The sequence below is a fragment of the Mytilus edulis genome, chromosome 3 (genome assembly GCF_963676685.1).
Source record: "Mytilus edulis chromosome 3, xbMytEdul2.2, whole genome shotgun sequence".
NCBI lineage: Eukaryota > Metazoa > Mollusca > Bivalvia > Mytilida > Mytilidae > Mytilus > Mytilus edulis.
The window spans coordinates 38,502,112-38,523,910 of NC_092346.1; the positions used below are offsets into that span (position 1 = coordinate 38,502,112).

Here is a 21,799-nt window from a genome sequence, read left to right on the forward strand (position 1 = left end):
CACATCTTCTTTTTTATATACATAAAAAACTATGAGTCCTGTGTTCATGTTTTGATTTTGTCTTAATATTGACAAAGATTGACGACGTCAATCTAGGAATTCTTTCATGATTTCATTGATAGAGGGTGTATGAAATATATGTTTCACAGATTATAACAGAGATGCTCCTAATGTTGTAACTACAATTCTTTACCTTTTCCCGAAAATAACCTACCGAGTTAGACTTATTACCGGGTTTGTAGTGCAGCAGAATCTACTTACCATTCCGAAGCATATGATATCACTCGTTTTTTTTTTTAGTTCTTACATGTTGTTCAGTTTTAAGGTTTTAATGTTATGTTTTGTGTACTATTGTTTGTCTATTGGTCGATTTTCTTTGCCATTGAGTTGTCGACTCAAAGTAGATAAAGAGGGTGCAAAGTAGATATCTCGAACTATTGTGTGGTAAAATAAGAGAGAAATTAAAGTTTCAAGCTGAAACCGCATAAATCCACCCATGACAACAATTTACAATCACCATAATAAACAAGAAATATGTTAGGTGAGACTACCCCCATACATTTCCCAGCAAACGGGACTGAAGACAATGAGGATAGAGACAGAACTCAATCCGGAGTACACAAGCTGACACTCCATATTAAAAAACAATTATAGCGGTGTTATGTCAAATGTTGCTCGGAAAACTGGAATTGCATTCATATTAGTCAATCGAATATCTTTAGGGGGAAATACAATAATGACTGAATAGATTTGTATAAGTCCTATTGGTTCCTCCGGATTCCAAATATCAAGTGACTGACCAATATAGTGGCCGATATACGGATGGATGGATGGATGTAAAACAATATGTCCCTAATCCACGAAGAACCTCCGATTTATGATGGCAAGGTCTCCTACAAATTGGAAAAATCTACAACAATCTCCTTAAACCCACAAAGGGATTCATATTGCGTATTCGAGTTTATAAAGCTACAGTTATAAAGCTGCAGTCCCAAAAACAGAAGTTGAAGATCATGCGAACATGTTGTTTTGATTCTGTGTTCCTATGCAAACCAATCTTCAATCAAGACACCAGGACTTGTTGTAAAGTTGTCTATATAGCAATATCGGGCAATATCTTAACTAAACATTGAAAGATATGGTGCAAGTAGTTGTAACATAAAGAAATACAGGAACACCACAAAAAAAAAATAACTGTTGTTTTGCACATCGTCAATGTGTCTAAGCCAATTGTACATGGTTTCAATAATGTGAAATGACACCGATTAACTGAAAAATTAGTTTAACACTTCATAACACTAGCTCTACCAAACTTGGTTAAGACGATGGAAATGATAAGAGTTGACAGATAGTCGGGCGGACCGACGATATCAAAGTGAGACAAGACAGATCACAACAGCTCAACTCACCAATACTAGTATAAGATTTTGCAAACAAAATTTTCGTCTTTTACCAACGATTTTTAATGATAGTTGTCCTTTCATAACATCTGTTTTTCATTTTTTTATTTTTTTCGGAGGTCGCGCCAGACTTTATATACACTTTGTTTGCCACAAACCACTAAAATCAGGATGAGATGCATTTACGAAGTTATGTTTATTTTCTGGGGATGCATGTAATGCGTTACATTATTCGGCAATTTTTTTCGGTTGCAAGTGAGAAATATATATAGACACAGAGATACAAATGAATAAACTAACCTTTCGCTTGAAACAATATTTCTATCTTTCATTAAGGATATTAAGAAATAATCTCACCTGGACTGTTTTCGTGGCCGTTCCATGATGAAATTGTGGAACTTAGTAAGGGATTTTTTGGAACTTCAATTATGAAAGAAATAGATTGAAAAAACCGCAAATACAGTGTAACAATGGTTTTACTTTAAAAGCTAAAAACCTATTATATTTGTCACCAAACGCAACTCCGCGTTCGAAACCTTCCATTGAAATATATAATATTGATAGAACTTAAATAAATCGTAGGTAAGTTGATTAGTAATCACGCTGATCCTGTTAAACGGACTGTTTTACATACTTTGAATGTAAAAAAGATGGATTGGTCTCGTGTGAAACTTAAAAAAGTTGAAGATGTTGTACTTATTCACGATGAATATTCTTTATTAATATATGATGTTCGACGATCTACATACATCTCGTATCAGTTCTTATATTAGCATCAAACAGTAAACTATCTGAAAAAGGCTCTAGTTGAGTACAGTATAAGAAAAAAAAACGCCTTTTCTTTATCGACAAATATGGTGTTGTTATACGATCTACATATATTCCGTATTATCTCTTGTTTTCAATGAGTAAACTTTTTGAAAAGTGATCCTGCCTGGTAATATATAGTTGAGGGAAAATAAAGTAGGTCTTCCGCCCACACGTTCATAATATTATTTCATTAATAGTTTTTTGTCGTCGGTAATTGAGATACATTCCAAAGGTCGATGAATACCTTACAGATTACTATACAATACCTGTATAGATTTAACAGATTATAAAACTTAAAGATAATTTTACAATTTTATTGCTTTCAGGTGTCCCACAGTTGATTTTAATGAACAAAATTGATGGTCTGTGCGAGTCGGTAAGGGCTGATTTGTCAAAAAAAAAAGTCATGGTCAAGAAGTTAAGGAACGAATGGAAAAAAATGCACATCTGAACACAAACGTCAACATTCTGGCCTTGTACAATTTGCGTCACATGTTTATAGCAGCAAACGACTATCTCACCAACTACTTAGACGAATTCAGTGGTGATCAATTTGAACCTTCCTTCGAAAAATCTAGTGATACCATATAAATACAGTGTAATATCAGTTTTTTGTACTCTTGCAGATACTTCACGTAGATTGTCAATTTTTGTTTACCTATCGGATGTTCTGCCACTTCAAACAATTCATGCATACATTTGAGTTCTCATTAAACACATCATTACTATTCTTATCTTTTAGATCTATGGATATATTTTAATCGGCAATCAATCCACATCTTTATTTTTGCTTTCTATTGAAAAAATTTAAAACAACCCAAGAATAAAATTGAGGATGGGATGGAATGTGTCAAAGAGACAACAACCCGACCGAAGAGCAGAAAACAGAAAAAACTTCTTATGGAAACTGGGGAGAGAGATAAAAACCACGAGATGCATAGTGTATAATGTTTGGTTACTGTGTTGACTGTAACAATCCCGGTATTAAGGAAACTACCTAGGAGGCAAAAGCTGAAAATTTCTAACTGCCTTGTTCCATAGTTCACAGGCAATTATTTTTAGTCGAATTATTTATTTGGCAAATTTTGAGTTTCAGTATAAAAAATGTAAAATCACAAAAAAACTGATCTCCGTGGAAAATTAAAAACGGAAAACCAGTAATCAAATGGAAGATAATAAAAAGCTCAAACATATCAAACGAACGGATAACAACTGTCATATTCTTGACTTGGTACAGGCATTTTCTTATGTAGAAAATGGTAGATTAAACCTGGTTTTAAAGCTTGCTAAATCTCTTACTTATATGACAGTCGCATCAAATTTTATTATATTGTGTGAGCAAAACGAACAGAATCTTTACTTCTAGATCATCGTGTATTACTTGCGTTTTTTTAAAACACAATGCACACGTATATGGTACAAGCATCAATCATTGATTAAGTCATGCTAAATTACTGAAATTGTAAATCGACAAGGAGGAAACATATCCAACTAATAAAAACTAAAGGAATCACAGGATTGAGTTCAGCTGCGTTGACATGGTAAGTGTCTCCTGCTTAACATACATCACCCGCTAAGCAAATTCACACACACTCAAAATGCTCATAAAACCAAAAACAAGACAAGTCTTGTACAAAATATTAAAAATATATAGACAATAACAGTGCATTGATTTATAGGTTTCAAACAAAAATATGAACAAATGAGCTAGCTCTAGAGTAACGTATCAATTGAGACACATATACTCTATATGCTGGTGCCGCTGGGATGATGCTACGCACGAATGGAAAGTTGACTATAGGAAAATTTAAAATCATCGCGTTTGTCATACATTTTGGTATTTAACCTACCAACAGTAGTCATTTCGAGAAAAAAAAGTCTTAATATGAAGCAGATTTATCTGTGTCGGTAGTATCTTTAATTTCAAGTTCACTTGGATATATTAAATGTAAGTGATCACTGAATCTATTATAATTAAGAGACAGTACATCAACAATATACCGAAAGGTGAAATTAAAAGGCTGGGCTAAATTCTTTTTGTCCTTTCTGTACTTGTCCTTGGATAAATTCTGCTTTATAGAAATACAAAAACAAATCTGCAAGTAGAGAAGCGCAAATGGTAATTGGGATTCCAATAGTCTGTTGGAAGACCAAACCTCCAAATTCAACAAATATGTTGTCAATTAGAAAGTCCAGCATGGCAGTGATATCTTCTTCGGTGTATTGTTTGGTTGAATCTGTATGATTTTTCACAAAGTAAGCTGAATTCCTGCCCAAAACTAATGCTCTTTTTGTTAATAAGAAACATAAGCTGACGAGTTCTTTCAGTCGAGCTTTAAGTTCAGTATGGGGAAAAGTGGCATAGAGAGTTAAAAAATCAAAAGTATTTTATGTTGGTACAATGTTTTAATGATTGAGATTGTAAATTAAATATACATTCAACGAATTTTGACTGCTCAAATAAAACGAGTGCAGTATAAAATAACTTAAAATGTTCGTTCAAACTTGTTAACTGGTTCTTAAGAATGTGACCTTTGACCGTATTGATAAATGTCCCTTTGGACTCCTTTCGTTATTATTAGTCTTTTCAACAGCCATGCACTAAAATACTTATTACTGTAGAACCGTTTTGCTATGATCATCCATATTACTTTTTTTCTGGAACTGTTACCGCCTTCAAAGCGAGTGTTAAGCAGAAACTACTCGTAATGTTAAAAATGTTTTACGATTGTATAAAACTCAAACGTCTAAAATTTATGTTACATATCTGTTTACGCCTTATGTTTAAAGGAAAAAAATATAAAAAAAAGTGTTATATCAGTATTTCTCTTTGATTAAAGATAATATTAAGTTGGAAAATTAGTAGCTAAAACTCCCACTTGTATTACGATCGCATAAAATTCAATTTTCTTGACAACAATGTGTGAACAAAACAGACATTATAGTTAAAAAGTGAGAAAAAAAACCATTTGGGTGCAGCTGTCAACATTATGTTGTTATCTTAATCAATAAAAAGACAATTACCATATCAACAACAAAAACATACAATGGCATAAAAACATTGAAGACAATGCACATAAGCGAAAATGAAAGCAAAAATGCACAAAATGACAACAGCAAAAACACACAATGGCGGGATGTAGAAATACCGAGCTACGTCAAAAAAGATATTCAAAATGGTTTAAACAATAAAGGTTAAAAACATACAAGGACAAATAAAAAATACCTAATTTTAACAAGTAACTAAAATGATAAACAACGTCCGTATCTAGAATCCTATACTTCATGACCATCATGTATTGTTGTGAAGTTGATACGGAATATTTACCAACAAGGTCTTGGTTTTTTCGAAAGAGCGTTTAAACTTAATATCTAGCTCTGGCAAATATATTAATGAAACACAAATAGAAAAAAATGGATTGTTAAAGATTAAATTTCATCCATACATCTGAATGTGTAATTTAAAATCTGAATTCAAATTCGTTCATCTTGTTTTTGAAAAAAGTCTGAAGGAACTCATTCAGAGATCCATTTGAAAGTAAGACCAGACTCAAAGGAATACCGACAACTTGTTGAAAAAGTCTACCTTCAAATTCCATAATATGTGTTCAATAAGAAACTCAAGCAAACTGATCATTTGTTCCTCCGTGAAGTTAACTATAAACAAAATATGCCGTATCGTATCACAAAACAATTGTATGCTTCCATTTCGATATTGATAACATTAAAATTTAGTTACATAGTGTGCTATTGATCTTATACGGTATATATGGGGTCAGTCAATTCCATATGGAGTGAGAGCGAAGCTCGAATCCCTATTTTGACCTCATATATACCGTATTACGTTACTAGCACACTATGTAACGAATTTATCTTACCGACTATCTTAACGTGTGAAATTGGGACTAGTGACCTATCAAAATGATCAAGTCTTAACGCGGACGCCTTTAACCAATCATATTCCTACAAATGTATAAGAGGTAAGATAATGCTGGTTATCTCTTTTAGAGGATTTTTCAATTTGAAGTGGGGAATGGTGTATAAAGGGGTGAAAAATCAAAGGTTTTAATTGAATTAATTTTAGAGAAAGATCGATATTTAAAATTATCCAGAAGTTGTTTTTTTAAATCTACGTTTGGTTCATACCAATGCGCGAGTAAACAATTTCTCAGTTTTCTGAAGACCTTCTTTACTGCTGACAACATTTTTGTTAATCGAAAAGACAACTCCTTAGTAAAACATGCAGATGAGCCGACAGCGTACCGTTTTTTGTACGGAATTTTGTAAAAATATTGTATTCGTTACAAATACGTTAGTTCCCGGATTGGCTGTTAAATGCCATATTCATTATAGCCAAAAAGGACTTATGAATAGAAAACATCTCATCATTGCCATATAATATGTTTTTATATTTGGATTAACTCAGGGCTCATTTATTCCTGATTCTTTTACAAGATACTAGTCGTACTACGATTTACGTACAATAACAATATCATTTGAAGCTTGGTCTGCAGGAACAACAACATATTTATCGTGTAGAAATGATTGACAGTTCACAGCTCTTTTGTCTCGGAATACGGACTAAAACACCATTACAAAACAAAGTTCGCAAAGTACGTATAAACACAAAATTATTGCAAATACTATTTGCACTGTTTAGAAGTCTGTTCCTAAGGAGACTGAAAGTTACTGGTACTGAAAACGTCATCATTTCGATCATACGTGTCCTGTTGGAGTTCTTCTACATTGTCCGATGGGTATTCAGCCGTGGTCATCAGCATATGCCTCAAATTATACAATGTAAGAATCTTCAAGTTGGTACTGGGTATGTGCTCAATATGAATGTTCTTCATGGGCAGAACGCTGTATGCTGGTCGTCTTAACAATCCTGAAAATTGCTGTATCTTATTCTGTATAAATTTACTGTGAAATGTTGTTGACAAATCGTCCTGTATCAGATTTGACAGTTTATCGGTTTTTGTCATAAGAATAAGCTGAGGTATTTCTATAAAAAAAAAGGTGTTAGCTTAGTATACATTTTTTTTCGTGGATAGTTGTATAAGCACAGTAACACGTTTGTCATTTTGTGAAATAAAGAATTATACAGTTGTTTCGTAATCAAATAATGTTTTAAAATTTAAAAAAAACGCCAACAAAACAACAAAAACAAAACCAACACATATTCGGCAATGATACTGACGATTTTAATACAGATTGTAATTTTGAGCAGCTTTGAATTAAATTTTGGAAAAAATGTCTCATATCCTTTAAAGCTATGAGGCAGAACATTTCTTTTAAATCATGGTATAAGTGTAATATCGTGTCGTCATCCCTATTCACTAGAAAACCTGTTTATCTCGCATTAGTGCAATTATCGTAGACCGGAGATGATCTGTTCTTGAATTTTGAATTTTTGAGAATTTGACATATTTGTTGTCTTGAATTGTTAGTAATTTTGATCATCGTATGCAGATTTTTTCACCGGTTTCCAAATAATAACTATATGATTTAGGTAGATTTCAACATACTTGCGTCGTTCAAAGAATCACGAACTAGAGCTGTCTGTTGTAGAAACGATTCCATGATTAAGGGCTGACAAGAGTCAAACACAAACACAAAACGGTGGACTCTGTCGTTTATATTTGGATCGCTCCTATAACTTGGATTATCTGCAGCAATGTTATTCCCTGTAAACTAAAAAAAACACCATAAAGTATGAAGGATTGTATTTTACCAACCACTAAGTATATGACAAATTCATACTTTGACACTTGATTAGAATTCAAAACAAAACAATTGAAGATTGAATTTCAGATAATAATTTGATTTCAATCTGAAACAATGATTTCGATTGCCATATTTCTCTTATACAAAAATTTGAAATTGTTATATTAAGTTTGACACTGACTAAAGTGTACATAGCACATGTCTCTGACGCATCTTTCATTAATCTATATGTACTTAACATTAAAAAATATATCTGCCTAGATGACAATCAATGTAAGGTAATAGAAGGTGTGTGTTTCTATCAGAGTATTCAAAACCTTGCTGTATTTTAAGTCAAACTTCTGTACACTAACCAGATAAATTACATAAAACAGTTACTTTTATGCTGCCACACGATGAACAAAACGTTCATAACGCAAAATGCAAGTGTATGGCAAGTTATTGACCAATGTTTAGAATGTTCACTCAACAATTTCATTTAATATTAAATAGCTTTTTGCTTCATTCGTGTTTAGAAATAAAATATCCGCTTTACTAAAATTATTCGATTGGAAATCTATTTTCTTATCTTTTCTGTCCGTTTTTTTTTTGTATTTAACCTTTGGTGTCTCTATTTTCTTTTAAGTGACTGCATATACAACGAAAAACAACAAAATACCGAACTCCAAGAACAGTTCAAAACGAAAAAGTTTTTTATCTAATGGCAAGGTCAAAGATCAAACACTTCAAACGAATCATACAACTTTCATATTCTTGACTTGGTACAGGCATTTCCTTATGTAAACAATGGTGGATTAAACCTGGTGTTATAGCTAGCTAAACCTCTCACAAGTATAACAGTCGCATATGATTTCAATATAGATAACAATGTGTGAACAAAACAAACAGACATACTGGGGGAAAATGTTTAACATTGTTCACCCTGTAACAGTTGTTAACTAAGGTGATAGTTATTAATTGATGTTCTAATATCGAAAATCGATTGAAAAAGTAAAAAAAATCAAGGCAACCAACAAAAAAGGAAGAAATTGCATAAACTGAAAAGTAAAGGGACTTGATGTGTGGACAGGGTCTGTGGATCGTGCTGTACAAGCAACACACCCCATATGAATTCTCATTCAGTCAAAATATTAAAGTCGAAAAAATATATACTAAATTAAATATGCTATATTTCGATAATATTTTTTTAATTCTTAATGAAAATAGGGTCGCTTTTATTTTGCATTTAAAATTTCAAATCATTTGCTATCTAAAATAAACCGCCATGAGCACATGATAAATACATCGTTTTTTCAAAAAGTTCAATGACTTCTCATTGTCATAGAGAAATTTCCAATTGGAAGTAATCTTAAAAGATACCAAAATTCTGTGAAAACTGCTGATAGAACTTTTGAGGTATTATCCAAAAACTTAAAAATCACCCCTTTTTATGAACAAAATCTATAAATCAGAAACATGAAAACTAAAACTTATAAAATCGAATGAGAGATTACAACAATAGATATAAACAATTCTCTAAAATGTCAGGAAAACTCTTCAAAGCATTTTTGAGTTATGTCCCAAAACTGGAAAATCCCCCTCTTTGTGATGAATTAAACCCCGTAACTCGGAAAAGTTTCTTGCAAATGAGTTAAAGCGTTTTTGAGTTAACGTCAGACAACAAGAAAATCCCCCTTTTTGTATGAATAAAACCCTAAATCTCTGAAATGTAAAATCTAAAATCTAAAAAATAAAAAACGAAAGGGAGCTTACGTCAATAAATATAAAGAATTCACCTAAATTTCATTCAATTGATTAAAGCGTTTTCAAGAAAATGTACAACATATTGACGACGGACGGGCGGACGGACAGACAGACAACGGATTATTGTAATTGTTCCGTAATTTGGCGTATAACAACAAAATAAGTTAAAAGGCACAGAATTTGAAATATTACCACATAATCATTTTTGATGTGTCCTTCTATTAAATGTTGTAAATCGTCTTTCATTATAGTCACATCATTCTCATTGTCTGGTCTTCGATATATGTATATTCGGAACTTTAGCTGCTTTCGCGTTCTTCCAACATTGAAGGTATAGAATGTAACCTGCAGTTGAGACAACAATACAATGACAAAGACAAAAACGAACTGGAAACTTTCGAGGAGAAAATAGTATGAGTAAGTGGTAGACCCCACTCATTTTCAAAGATGAAGGAGGCAAGCCTCGATAAATAAGGAGAGGGGTAATTGAAAAACATATTCGAAATCTTGATCACTCTCTGATTCTTATCTTTACAATAAATTTTTGCTTTTGACATAATACGATATCTGGTGAGTTTCTGTTTTTCTTTTTGGTTTTCTAAGGAGAATGTGAACATTTTTGATTACGTCAGTAACACAGAAACGTGAAAAATATAATAGATCAGAAAAAAGAATTAATTCCTTTATTTAACAATTTTCACTTAATACGTGGCGTAGGTTTTCAAAAAAAAATCTGCTTCGAAAATAGTAGATTGAATCTTTGAATCTTAGATTCTCAAATTTTAAAACAAAACAAAATACAAAAAACTAAGCAAACATAACTCCTTCCACGGGAATATGTGTCCTTAAAGAAATTCAAATATTAAGAATCAGGAATCTGATCACCACATCCTCCATTGTTGAAAAAGAACAGAATGTAAAAAAAAACTGCTTTTGCAACGAAAACAACAAAGTGAAATAGTAAAAGCATCGAAAATCATATTTTCTTCTAAAGTTCACATGTAATATACGTCTTCATTCTTCGTACATTCAATATTTCTGAATATTAAATTAAAAAAAAACTGTAATAATAAGCCGATTTCGCCTATGAATTGAGAATCGGGTTCATTATTTATGAGATAGGAATGAAAGGCTCATATACAACGTAATGCAATAAAACAAACAAAAAATGACGAAAGGATCAACAATTCCTATTTTACAACACAAAGGAAACTTTATCATGTACCAACAAAAGCAAGGGACGAACATAGTCCGGAAGGGTTAGTTTTTTTCTGTTTCACATGTGACCTCATTTGTGTTCCAAATGCAAGTACATATCCGATGATAAGAATTATTTGGTGATGTCACAAATATCAGCTGTTCAAAAGGTTTTTCTATTACAGAAATAAAGATGGCAAAAACATGCAATTTACATAATTAACTAAATGTCAGTTTATAGAGTCATCACTACTTGTATACTATAGATTCTGTTTTCGTGGAAATCGGGTTTCATGAATTTAGAAAAAAATGTGTGTTTGTGGATATTTGAATACGTGTTTTGTCAAAGTTTACATAAAAGCCTAAAAATTCAGTTTAACATTTAAATTAGTTGGTCATCTTAACCAAAGAAATTGAAAAAAATTGTACCCCACGATTAAAATTGAATCAAGAGGAATCAACCATACCGATCTAGATCTCCTGTCATGCGATTTTATAACTGTCCGATCTCGGAAAACAGATTCAAGAGTGTTTACGAAACTAGATTTGCCTGATTCACTTGGTCCAACTAGTAGGATGTTGACAAAAACATCCTTGTCGATCTCTTTATCGTCTGTATGAGTAATACCGATATGTGGTTGGAAGTGTTCTATATCATTCAGTATATCATGTAATGTCTGTAATGAAAAACTTTGTGAAGCAATGAAAATATAAAACAATTGTATCATTTTAATAGATTGGTTATGACGTATTTAGAATATTAACATGTAAACCTTAAAGATTAGGTAATAAAAAGTGAAAAATTAAGGAAACCTGTTTACGACTATTTTTCATACAATAATGAAGTAATGTTGATATATTTTAAATCTTGGTTTTCCCCGCAAATACATAGAACATGTTATCACGATATTTCCAATGGTCTTTTTAAATATTACTATCCGTTTAAGGTTTATGACCCCTTCTGTAGACATTTTTGTACGATTACTTCAATTGTTTCAAAACTACAGATGTAATGAATTATAGACATAGGCCATTTTGTACATATACCAAGGGGAAACTTGATGAAAGCATTATTATTTATTGTTTCATTGCATTTAATAGAAAACGAGTACTTTGTGGCAAATAAACCAAGATTTTTATAGAAAATCCACAGCCTTTAATACTGAGATTTTTGTTATAAATTTGAAACACAGATTACTCACTTGCTTTTCTATGATGTGCTAGTGTTTATTTTTTATAAAAAGTTCTAAGCAACCTGTAAATTCCAAAATATCTTGTGCAGAGTCATTAAAGTCGAGCGCACCGTAAAAGGTGTACTTGATTTGGTCCATATTTCAATTTGTTTTACCCGATAGCTACATTAATAAACTCGTTATAAGGAAATCAATGCTCTCACTTCATGCAATAATCTTATATCTATCAGTCATGAAATTGCCAAATATGAGGGCACAAGGATAACTTCTGTAGATTTTCTATAAAATTTCCATATGTTTAGCATTGAATCAGAACAAGGGTACATAATCCTTAAAATTGATTTATTAGTTTTGTAATACTCAATATTTCTTTCTGAGAAAAATTTGTCAAAATACCAATTTCGAATTTTTATTTTTTTTGTAGAACAATTCAATTATAAATACATTTCCACTGCTAAAATCGAAGAAGGTTTATAGTGTATGAAAGGAGATTTAAGACCCCTTCTGCCATTTTGTACATATACCAAGGTGAAACTTGATGCAAAGCATTATTATTTATTGTTTCATTGCATTTAGTAGAAAAAGAGTACTTTGAGGCAAATAAACCAAGATTTATATAGAAAATCCACAGCCTTTAATACAGAGATCTTTGTTATAAAATTTGAAACACAGATTACTCACTTGCTTTTCTATGATGTGCTAGTGTTTAACTTTTACAAAAAGACCTAAGCAACCCTTAAATTCCAAACTACCTCGTGCTGAGTCATTAAAGTCGAGCACACCCTGATTTGGTCCATATCTTAATTTGTTTTAACCAATAGCTAAATTAATAAACTCGTTTTAAGGAAATCAATGCTAGCACTGCATGCAATAATCTTATATCTATCAGTCATGAAATTGCCAAATATGAGGGTACAAGGATAAATGATGTGGATTTTCTATAAAATTTCCATAGGTTTAGCATTGAATCAACACAAGGGTACATAATCCTTAACAGTTTGAATTTACTGCTTGACATATCTTTTATTTTTCAAATATATCAACATGATTGTGGTCTACCTCAACTTTCTTCAAATTCAATTTATCTGTAGAAGTGTTTTTCTAAAAAGATATCATTTTCTTATGGTTTTTTTTATCGACTTGTTTCCATCAGATAAAAACATCAAACACATTTTGATGGTTATAAACAAATTCGAAATTTCATTTTTGAATATTATGTTGTGATCTTTCAGGGACAACAGCAATTGAGATAATCAAAGATTAGTTTTCTTTGAAGACAGCTTTCGCCTATTTCACTGTGTCTAAACCACACCGGCAAAATTTGCTCGGACTCGATGGTATCTAACATCCGGCACAATGACGGAACACCAATAGACAAAAGAAAGGTAGGTTTCTCCTTATTTTTTTATTTTTTTTATGATATCGAAGAATATATATACATATACAACTATTTTCTATTGTGAGATGCAATATTTTCTACAACCGTTCTATATTAACGGAGAAATAAGTCAAAATGCATGTCAAAATGACGAATTGAGTGAACCTTGCTTCGAAATTGTTTAATTTCTCGTTAAATTGTTCACATTGTACGAAAAGAAAGGTACGGGAAGATAGATATTGACACGGAGATTGCAAATTTAGTTATTATGAGCATCTCAATAATTGTATTTCTGTGTATGGAACGAAAGAAAAGGGTCATGTCAAATTAAAATAAACCGGTTTCGTCAAGTTGTTACTACAAAATCACCCGGTTTCGTCTATATATATCACCCGGTTTTTTTTTTTTTTTTAACAAACAATTTATGAAAAGAAACTTTGGCACGGATCTGAACATTGTCTTTCGAGAATTTAAATATATATTCATTGTAAAGTAAACTTGGCGTGTTAAAATCTATTTTAAACGGGCACTTTTGGACATAGTTAATTATGATAATACACATTTTCCTAATGAAAGGCGTATCCCTTATTTCACTTAACTTCAAACTAATTTTAAATGGAATATAAATACTGGTATCTAATTATTTTGTAACATTATTATATTTTCTTTGTTTATAATAGTAGTATGTAAAGATGAAAAATAAAAGGATGTGTTTTGATTGTGTCATAATTTTAATTTACTATACTATATTATATACACTTAGTTTACAATATTTACTATCAATTATTAATACATTTATGCATTCAATCATTGACGAACAGTCCAAAACCGACTGTAGTCTATACTGTTCTGCACAAATTAATCATGCATGCAGTCCTGCCAGATTTTCTGGTACTATATATACTGTGTTACTTGCGCACTAAAGCGGGTTTTCACACTTAAGCATCCATAACATAGCAGTGAGATTTGTAACTTTCTCCCCGTTTCTGGTAGGCACATTTATTTTCATAGGCATGTTTTTCACATTATTTTTACAGTTCAAATTCATTTTTTGTACAGTTCAAATTCAATTGAAACTTCAAGATAACTTTCGAAAACAATATCTGACAGTTTTGTATTTTCAATGTGAATAAAAGTTGGTTTGCAAAACATGACCGTCATTTATATCTAGGTCTTATTAAGAAGAAGTGACGGTAACCACTTATCCCATAAACATTGACAATGAGACAACTTTCTTTTAGACACAAAAATTATGTTGAATTAATCAAGTTTAGGTCACCGTATGCCCTAAACAATGAGAAAAACACACAAACTGCATGAAAGCAAGCTATAACAGGGCCCTAAATTATAAATGTAAAACAATTCAAACAAGAAAACTACCTGCCTATTTTATGTTCAAAACGCATATGGTATAAAGCAACCAAAGACAACCATGGAATTACAAGCGTGTGATTCAGGAATGGACTGGGTCAAAGTGTTGTCGCTGACACAAACAGTACAACAAAAGTACAAATAATAAAAAACCTTAACTCGTCCGATGACAGAGCCTGTATAGTAAATGCGCGATGTGTGCCAAAACTTGTATCATTGTTAAAATTATCCCTTAACGATTGTAGAAAAGATTACATACATAGAATGATTAGATTACTTATAAAGGTGTCCATCCTTTTGTGCGAGAAAATCACATATCAATTGTGTGTTTCGATTTTTAAGACCGTAAACTTTAATTTCAAGTTTAAACATGTTCAACATATTTTCCCATAACTCATATAGAAAACGCATATTTAGAGAGCTTTAATCTCAATATGCTGTTAAAAAATTTCGGAATGCAAAGTAAATTAAAATATTTGTGTTCTATAAGAGTAGGAATTCAAGTGTTTGCTTATTATTTATTTGAATCTGAGACTCATATAAATAATAAACCGTTGTCCGGTGAACGAACTTGTTTTCCAACGACCCACAAAACTCCTTTTGAACGCTGAAGTTAAATAATCAATTATAATGTAATGCGATTATGATTTTTTTTATTTGACCAAACCGGGTTATGCATTTTGAAATCTATGACGAAACCGGGTTGTATACATTGACGAAACCGGCCAGTTCCATTTTGGCATGACCCATTTCTTTCGTTCCATACACAGAGATACAATTATGGAGATGCTCATAATAACTAAACTTGCAATCTCCGTGTCAATATCTATCTTCCCGTACCTTTCTTTCCGTACGATGTGAACAATTTAACGAGAAATTAAACAATTTCGATGCAAAGTTCACTCAATTCGTCATTTTGACATGCATTTTGACTTATTTCTCCGTTAATATAGAACGGTTGTAGAAAATATTGCATCTCACAATAGAAAATAGTTGTATATGTATATATATTCTTCGATATCATAAAAAAATAAGGAGAAACATACCTTTCTTTTGTCTATTGGTGTTCCGTCATTGTGCCGGATGTTAGATACCATCGAGTCCAAGCAAATTTTGCCGGTGTGGTTTAGACACAGTGGTATTTGTTTTTGGCGAGGAAGGTTTACTTTAGGCCAAATATGGCCTTAAATATCAATTTTATCAAAAACTTTTAAAATGGCCATAATCTGGTTGAACATCTTAAATGGATCTTTTTCAAAAGTCTCACTTCTTTCTTATAAAAAAAACCCGTCTATACAAGAGTATATTCTTGACTTCAAAGTCAGCACATTTTCAATGAATAGTCAAAATACGATAATTTATAGGTATAGGAAGATGTGGTATGAGTGCCAATGAGACAACTCTCCATCCAAATAACAATTTATTAAAGTAAACAATTATAGGTCAAGGTACATTATGCATTTTTTGGATATAAAAACTTGAAGAAACTAATGGCCGCAACATAGGATCCAAAATGTTTTGTAACCAAAAATTCCTTATGATCATATTGAAACGCTAGACACAAAAACTTTCTGGATCTTGTGTTTAGGCCAAAGTAAATCATAAAAAACTTCTAAGAGTTATTGAAAAACTGACATTACAACATAAATGATGCATACTTAAGGAGTCAAAATGAAGTCATTTTGTATAAAAAAAAAATAATATCCCAACAATTTGCTATGCGAAATTTGTAGTATTTTGGCCTCAGAATTCACTTGTTTTGCATGCAATTTGAGAGAAATTTGTCAAGCATTTTTGCAAAATGTTGTTAGTTAGTTTTTTTTTTATCTCCTCAGTAACTGCCTTTTGGAAAAAAAATATAATGATGAATATTTAATGGCAAATTGTAAGCTTGATCATTTTAATTGTAACAATCATCAGTTATCAAAATGCTTTCTGCCAGAGGATTTTAGCTAAAAAAATATCGACAAAAATTTCAGTATTTGGAAGATCACTTCATAGACTTTTGTTTGTACTACATTATGAAAAAAATATATTTCAACTTACCGAGTTGTATCACACAAATATCACAACATCCGCAAAAGCCACCATTCCTTTTTATGACACCGTCACATTCGTTTATCGGTTCACATGTAAATGACTCGCAATCGGAGAGTATGCAAACTATACGCTTTGCTATATTATCTGTCTGGAGTTCATGTCTGGTGTTGGCTGTCTGGAGTTCACGTCTGGTGTTTTCTGTACGTTGAACACGTTTGATGTCGTCTGTCTTGAGAACTCGTCTGGTGTTGTGTTTACGTTTAAAAAGACCACATGAAATTATAAAATTTGTGAAAATAGACGAGTCGTAATATTTAAGTAGTAACATTCAAATCATTTCATAACATTGTACATGGCTTTCGCTTTCATTGGTTTTGAAACACTCGGAATTTAGTCATAACGATTCATTAAGGTATGCATTGTAAGATTCTAATAATTACCCCCTAAAACTTCGGAACAGGTCAGCATAACGACTGCAAAAATGACAACGACCTTCATCATGATCTGTCTGTCAACAAATATTACTGAACGACAGAATCTCGCCTTTTATTGCATCCTGTTTTTTGTATGCCCTAGACGTGGGCCGATCAATCAGAGCGTGTGGCAATTAGTATCAACATTTATGTGTAGGAACTTAATGGGTTCCAAGACTGTACTTTAACTTCTGCTTATATTTCAATGTACTTTACGGCCAGCTATATACTGACATAGGAACCTGATGTTCAATAGTTGTTGTTTGTAGATGTGGTTCATAAGTGTTTCTAGTTTCTCGTTTTTTATATAGATTAGACCGTTGGCTTTCCTGTTTGAATGGTTTTACACTAATCATTTTTGGGGCCCTTCATAACTTGATGTTCGTTGCGGACCAAAGCTCCGTGTTGAAGGCCGTCCTTTGACCTATAATGGTTGACTTTGACACTCATACCACATCTTCTTATATCTATAGAATCTGGTAGATAGCTGGTTTGATCGAGGACGAGGTCTGTTAAAGACAACCAATTCGTTTCGCTTTGATCCCTTGTCCAGGTTTTTGAGTTACTTTTGGTCCTTTTTGATTTTACCAACTCTAAAATGTTTGAATTCGGTTTGGACTTTCAAATGTTTTGGACTCGAATGTCACTGATAAGACAATGATTATCGAAATGCGCATATTGTGCAGTAAAATTGATATTGTGAATTTTATTGAAGTTGATTAAGTAATGTTCATTATATTTTAAGACAGTAAAGGAATTAATAGTTCTTGATTTTGTTTAATATTTATAAGTTCTAGAGGAAAGTTTCCATCTTATAACTATATGATTAATATTAATGCAGTTTTTTTCTTTGTTGGTAGGTACCTTTGTATTTCTATATGTTCATGTTGCTTTAACATTAATTTTACGTTCGACAGGATTGACCGTGCATTTGTTTCTTTGGTTACATTCTGACTTTTGTTTATTACATCATCAATAATGTCTAGTAGCATCCGGATTAAGTTTCTTGTTTTGATTTCTTACATTTGTATGCACTGATCCTTTATTCAGCACGGTCCAATTGATTTAGAACTAATTACTAGGTGAAGACTATAATGGTAACAGATCTCATTACATATTTTTCTATTTCGTTCTTCAATAAATTATGTTCTCGAAATATACAATTCACTGAAAAAAAACCGTGCCCCCATAATAAATCAATGATCAGTGCTTTGAAGGTTAATCCAGAAAAGCGCTTTGAAAGTAAATAAATTATAAAGAAATATATCATTAGCTTATATTATTCAAATGGCAGAAACAAACTGAAAAAACACCAATATCAGAAATCTGACCACCATGGGATTCCTTTATTAATCCCCTATCTAAATAAAATTGTGTTTTGAAAAGTTAATTACTTTGAAACTGAAAAGCGAACTCCCTTAACAAAATAAGTCTTACACCTAATACGTAAAAGTACTGTTCAAAAGCGGTGAACTGGTGTGGTTATTAAAAGTTGGTCACATGAGCTAAAATTTGCAGTTTATTCATAACTTAGTTACTTGTTGTTAGTTGACCTTGAAATTTACGTGGGATTTTTATAAAGCACATATACTTTATCTAAAAATGCAGGTAATAGTTTAAAATAAATACAAAAACTGCTGACAAAAGCATGTCTTTAAAAGGATAATTTTTTTTAACAATAATACCGAATTCAAATGCAAATTCAAAACTCCATAAAAACTGACAAAATCAATCGCTATCTATCAACGCATATCCCTATGTAAATTTTTAATAAAAATTTGCATACAAGGTCTTTTTGACTACCCGTTCAGATACAACATGAATTATACCTTCATGTGCTACTTTAAGAGATAAATTGTGTCGAAATTTTACACATTAACTCTATTTTTTGGTTACTTTGACATTTCGATCCTTTGTGTAAAAGAAAAACACAGGCGGATTTTTGTAAAGAAATTTGGAATCATCTTATTTATACAAGTTATGTTCAATAAGACCCCCAAAAATTGGTACAAATAATCTTCATACAAAATCAAAGTTACATGAAATTTTTAAAAGATATTAATCTTAGTTGGTAATAGAAATATTTCTGATCAAATAGTATTTTGCAAATAAAGTTTCTTTGATACATATTGTAGTTGAAAAGTAAAAGTTTTTCACTTATTCAAAAGTAGTTGTTAAACATGTAAGTGAATGATATTGTAATTAATGGGTAAAATGAATGATTATCGTATTACTAACATGCATACTTTTCTTGAACTGAATTTTGATGTGCGTATTGTTATGCGTTTACTTTTCTACATTAGCTAGAGGTATAGGGGGGGGGGTGAGATCTCATAAACATGTGTAACCCCGCCGCAATTTTGCGCCTGTCCCAAGTCAGGAGCCTCTGGCATTTGTTAGTCTTGTATGATTTTTAATTTTAGTTTCTTGTGTATATTTCGGAGTTTAGTATGACGTCCATTATCACTGTACTAGTATACATATTTTTTAGGGCCCAACTGAAGGACACCTACGGGCGCGGGAATTCTCGCTACATTGAAGACCCATTGGTGGCCTTCGGCTGTTGTCTGCTCTATGGTCGAGTTGTTGTCACTTTGACACATTCCCCATTTCCTTTCTCAATTTTATTTTATTCAGATTTATAACATAAATATCGAGCTCCAAGGAAAATTCAAATAGGATGACTTGGTTCAGGCGGTTTTTTTTTTTTAAAGAAAACGGTTAGTTAAACCTGGTTTTATAGCTAGTATAAACCTCCTACTAATATAACAGATGTTTATAGTTTCATTATCAATATACATTAATAATAATAGTAACAAACTATTGCGTTGACCTTTGGTGGAATGTGTCCCTCGTGTCGAATCTTGACGTTCAACATCTTTATCTGCCAACTTTTTTCATACATGTCTGCTGGTGTGTTAAAACCCACGTTTTTCTCATCTGTTGGTGTACCGTATAGCGTTTTTTTTTTCGCTGTTGTAAAATTTTGCGATTTTCATTTTGGCGGTTTCAAAACTTTTATCAAATTTTTTGCAGGTCCCGTTTTAAATTTGGCCGAATTTATTTTGGCGATTTCGTTATATCCGCGAAAATAGGTTTAAATTTGCACCCAGCGAAAAGAACCCAATATACAGTATATTCCAGAAATAATTCCCTTTTTGCTTGAAAAATAGGAGTGTATCATTAAAGAAGAGGGACGAAAGATATCAGAAGTCAAACTCATAAATCGAAAATAAACTGACAACGCTATGGCTAAAAATGAAAAAGACAAACAGACGAACAATAATACACGTAACACAACATAGAAAACTAAAGAATAAGAAACACGAACCACACCAAAAACGAGGGGTGATCTCAGGTGCTCCGGAAGGGTAAGCAGATACTGCTCCACATGTGGCACCCGTCGTGTTGCTCACGTTATAACAAATCCGGTAAATAGTCTAATTCGGAAGGTCACATTCATGAAAGGGAAGGGGATTGTAGTTACGACGTAAGGAACATATTTGATATCATCTGTAAAACGGTTATTCCATAACGGTCAACCAACTCGTGATGACGTCCGTAAAATTTACGAAGGGATGATTTCAACGTCACCATTTGGGACTCTTGGTTTAATAGCTTCCTTGTGAGCAGCAACCCTCTATCAAGAAAATCATGATAGGAAATGCAAACACGGGAATATCGTACCATTTGGGAGATATATACCACGTATGCAGGTGCTGCTGGAATTTTGCTACTTAGAAATGGAAAGTTTACAGTTGGAAAGCTGACATCATCTCTTTTGCCGTAAAGTTTTGTTTTCAACCGACCCTGATTGTCAATATGTAGATGTAAGTATTATTTGCGTTTGACGGAATTGACCGCAAATTTTTAAAATTTTTTTAAAATGTATTCTGAGATATGTTATAATACTGTTATATTTCATTGAGTTACAAAACTGACGAGGAGAAAGTGTTCGTATTGTCCGTGCGTTTGATTCATTAGTTATATTCTAGGTGTTTTTTTAGCTGACTATTGCACGGCTATCTCTTATCCAGCAGCAGTCAAGATTATTCGTCTATTGGGTGGTATTCATAAGTTGCATGTAAACTTGTAATGGAAATGTATCTGTGAAATATTTATTACTGGACGTTAAACAATAACAAATTGACCAATCTCTACTATCAAACAATTAACGAGTAATGTCTTTTGGTTTTTACTGAACAGTTTTTTTGGTTTCTACTGAACAGTAATGTCTTTTTGGTTTCTACTGAACAGTAATGTCTTTTTGTTTTTACTGAGCAGTTATGTCGTACGTTCAAAAGAAAAGAGTATACATTTTGGAACGTTTTACATTGTTTATCAAATATGTGTTTTTTTAACTAAAAAACTCATCAAAGATACCAGGAATAAAATTTAATATTTACGCCAGACGCGCGTTTCGTCTACAAAAGACTCATCAGTGACGCTCGAATCAAAAATGTTATA

General features: G+C 32.1%; 1 protein-coding gene across 1 annotated transcript; it reads right to left on the bottom strand.

Moving 5' to 3' along the window:
* Nucleotides 1-6,880: 6,880 nt before the first annotated feature.
* LOC139515237 (interferon-induced protein 44-like) lies at nt 6,881-11,848 on the bottom strand. The gene is made up of 4 exons (XM_071304801.1): nt 11,813-11,848; nt 11,414-11,554; nt 7,739-7,904; nt 6,881-7,215 (listed from the first exon to the last, which is right to left on the bottom strand). Exons 1-4 carry the CDS (start codon nt 11,846-11,848, stop codon nt 6,881-6,883), a joined length of 678 nt encoding a protein of 225 aa, XP_071160902.1.
* Nucleotides 11,849-21,799: the final 9,951 nt, after the last annotated feature.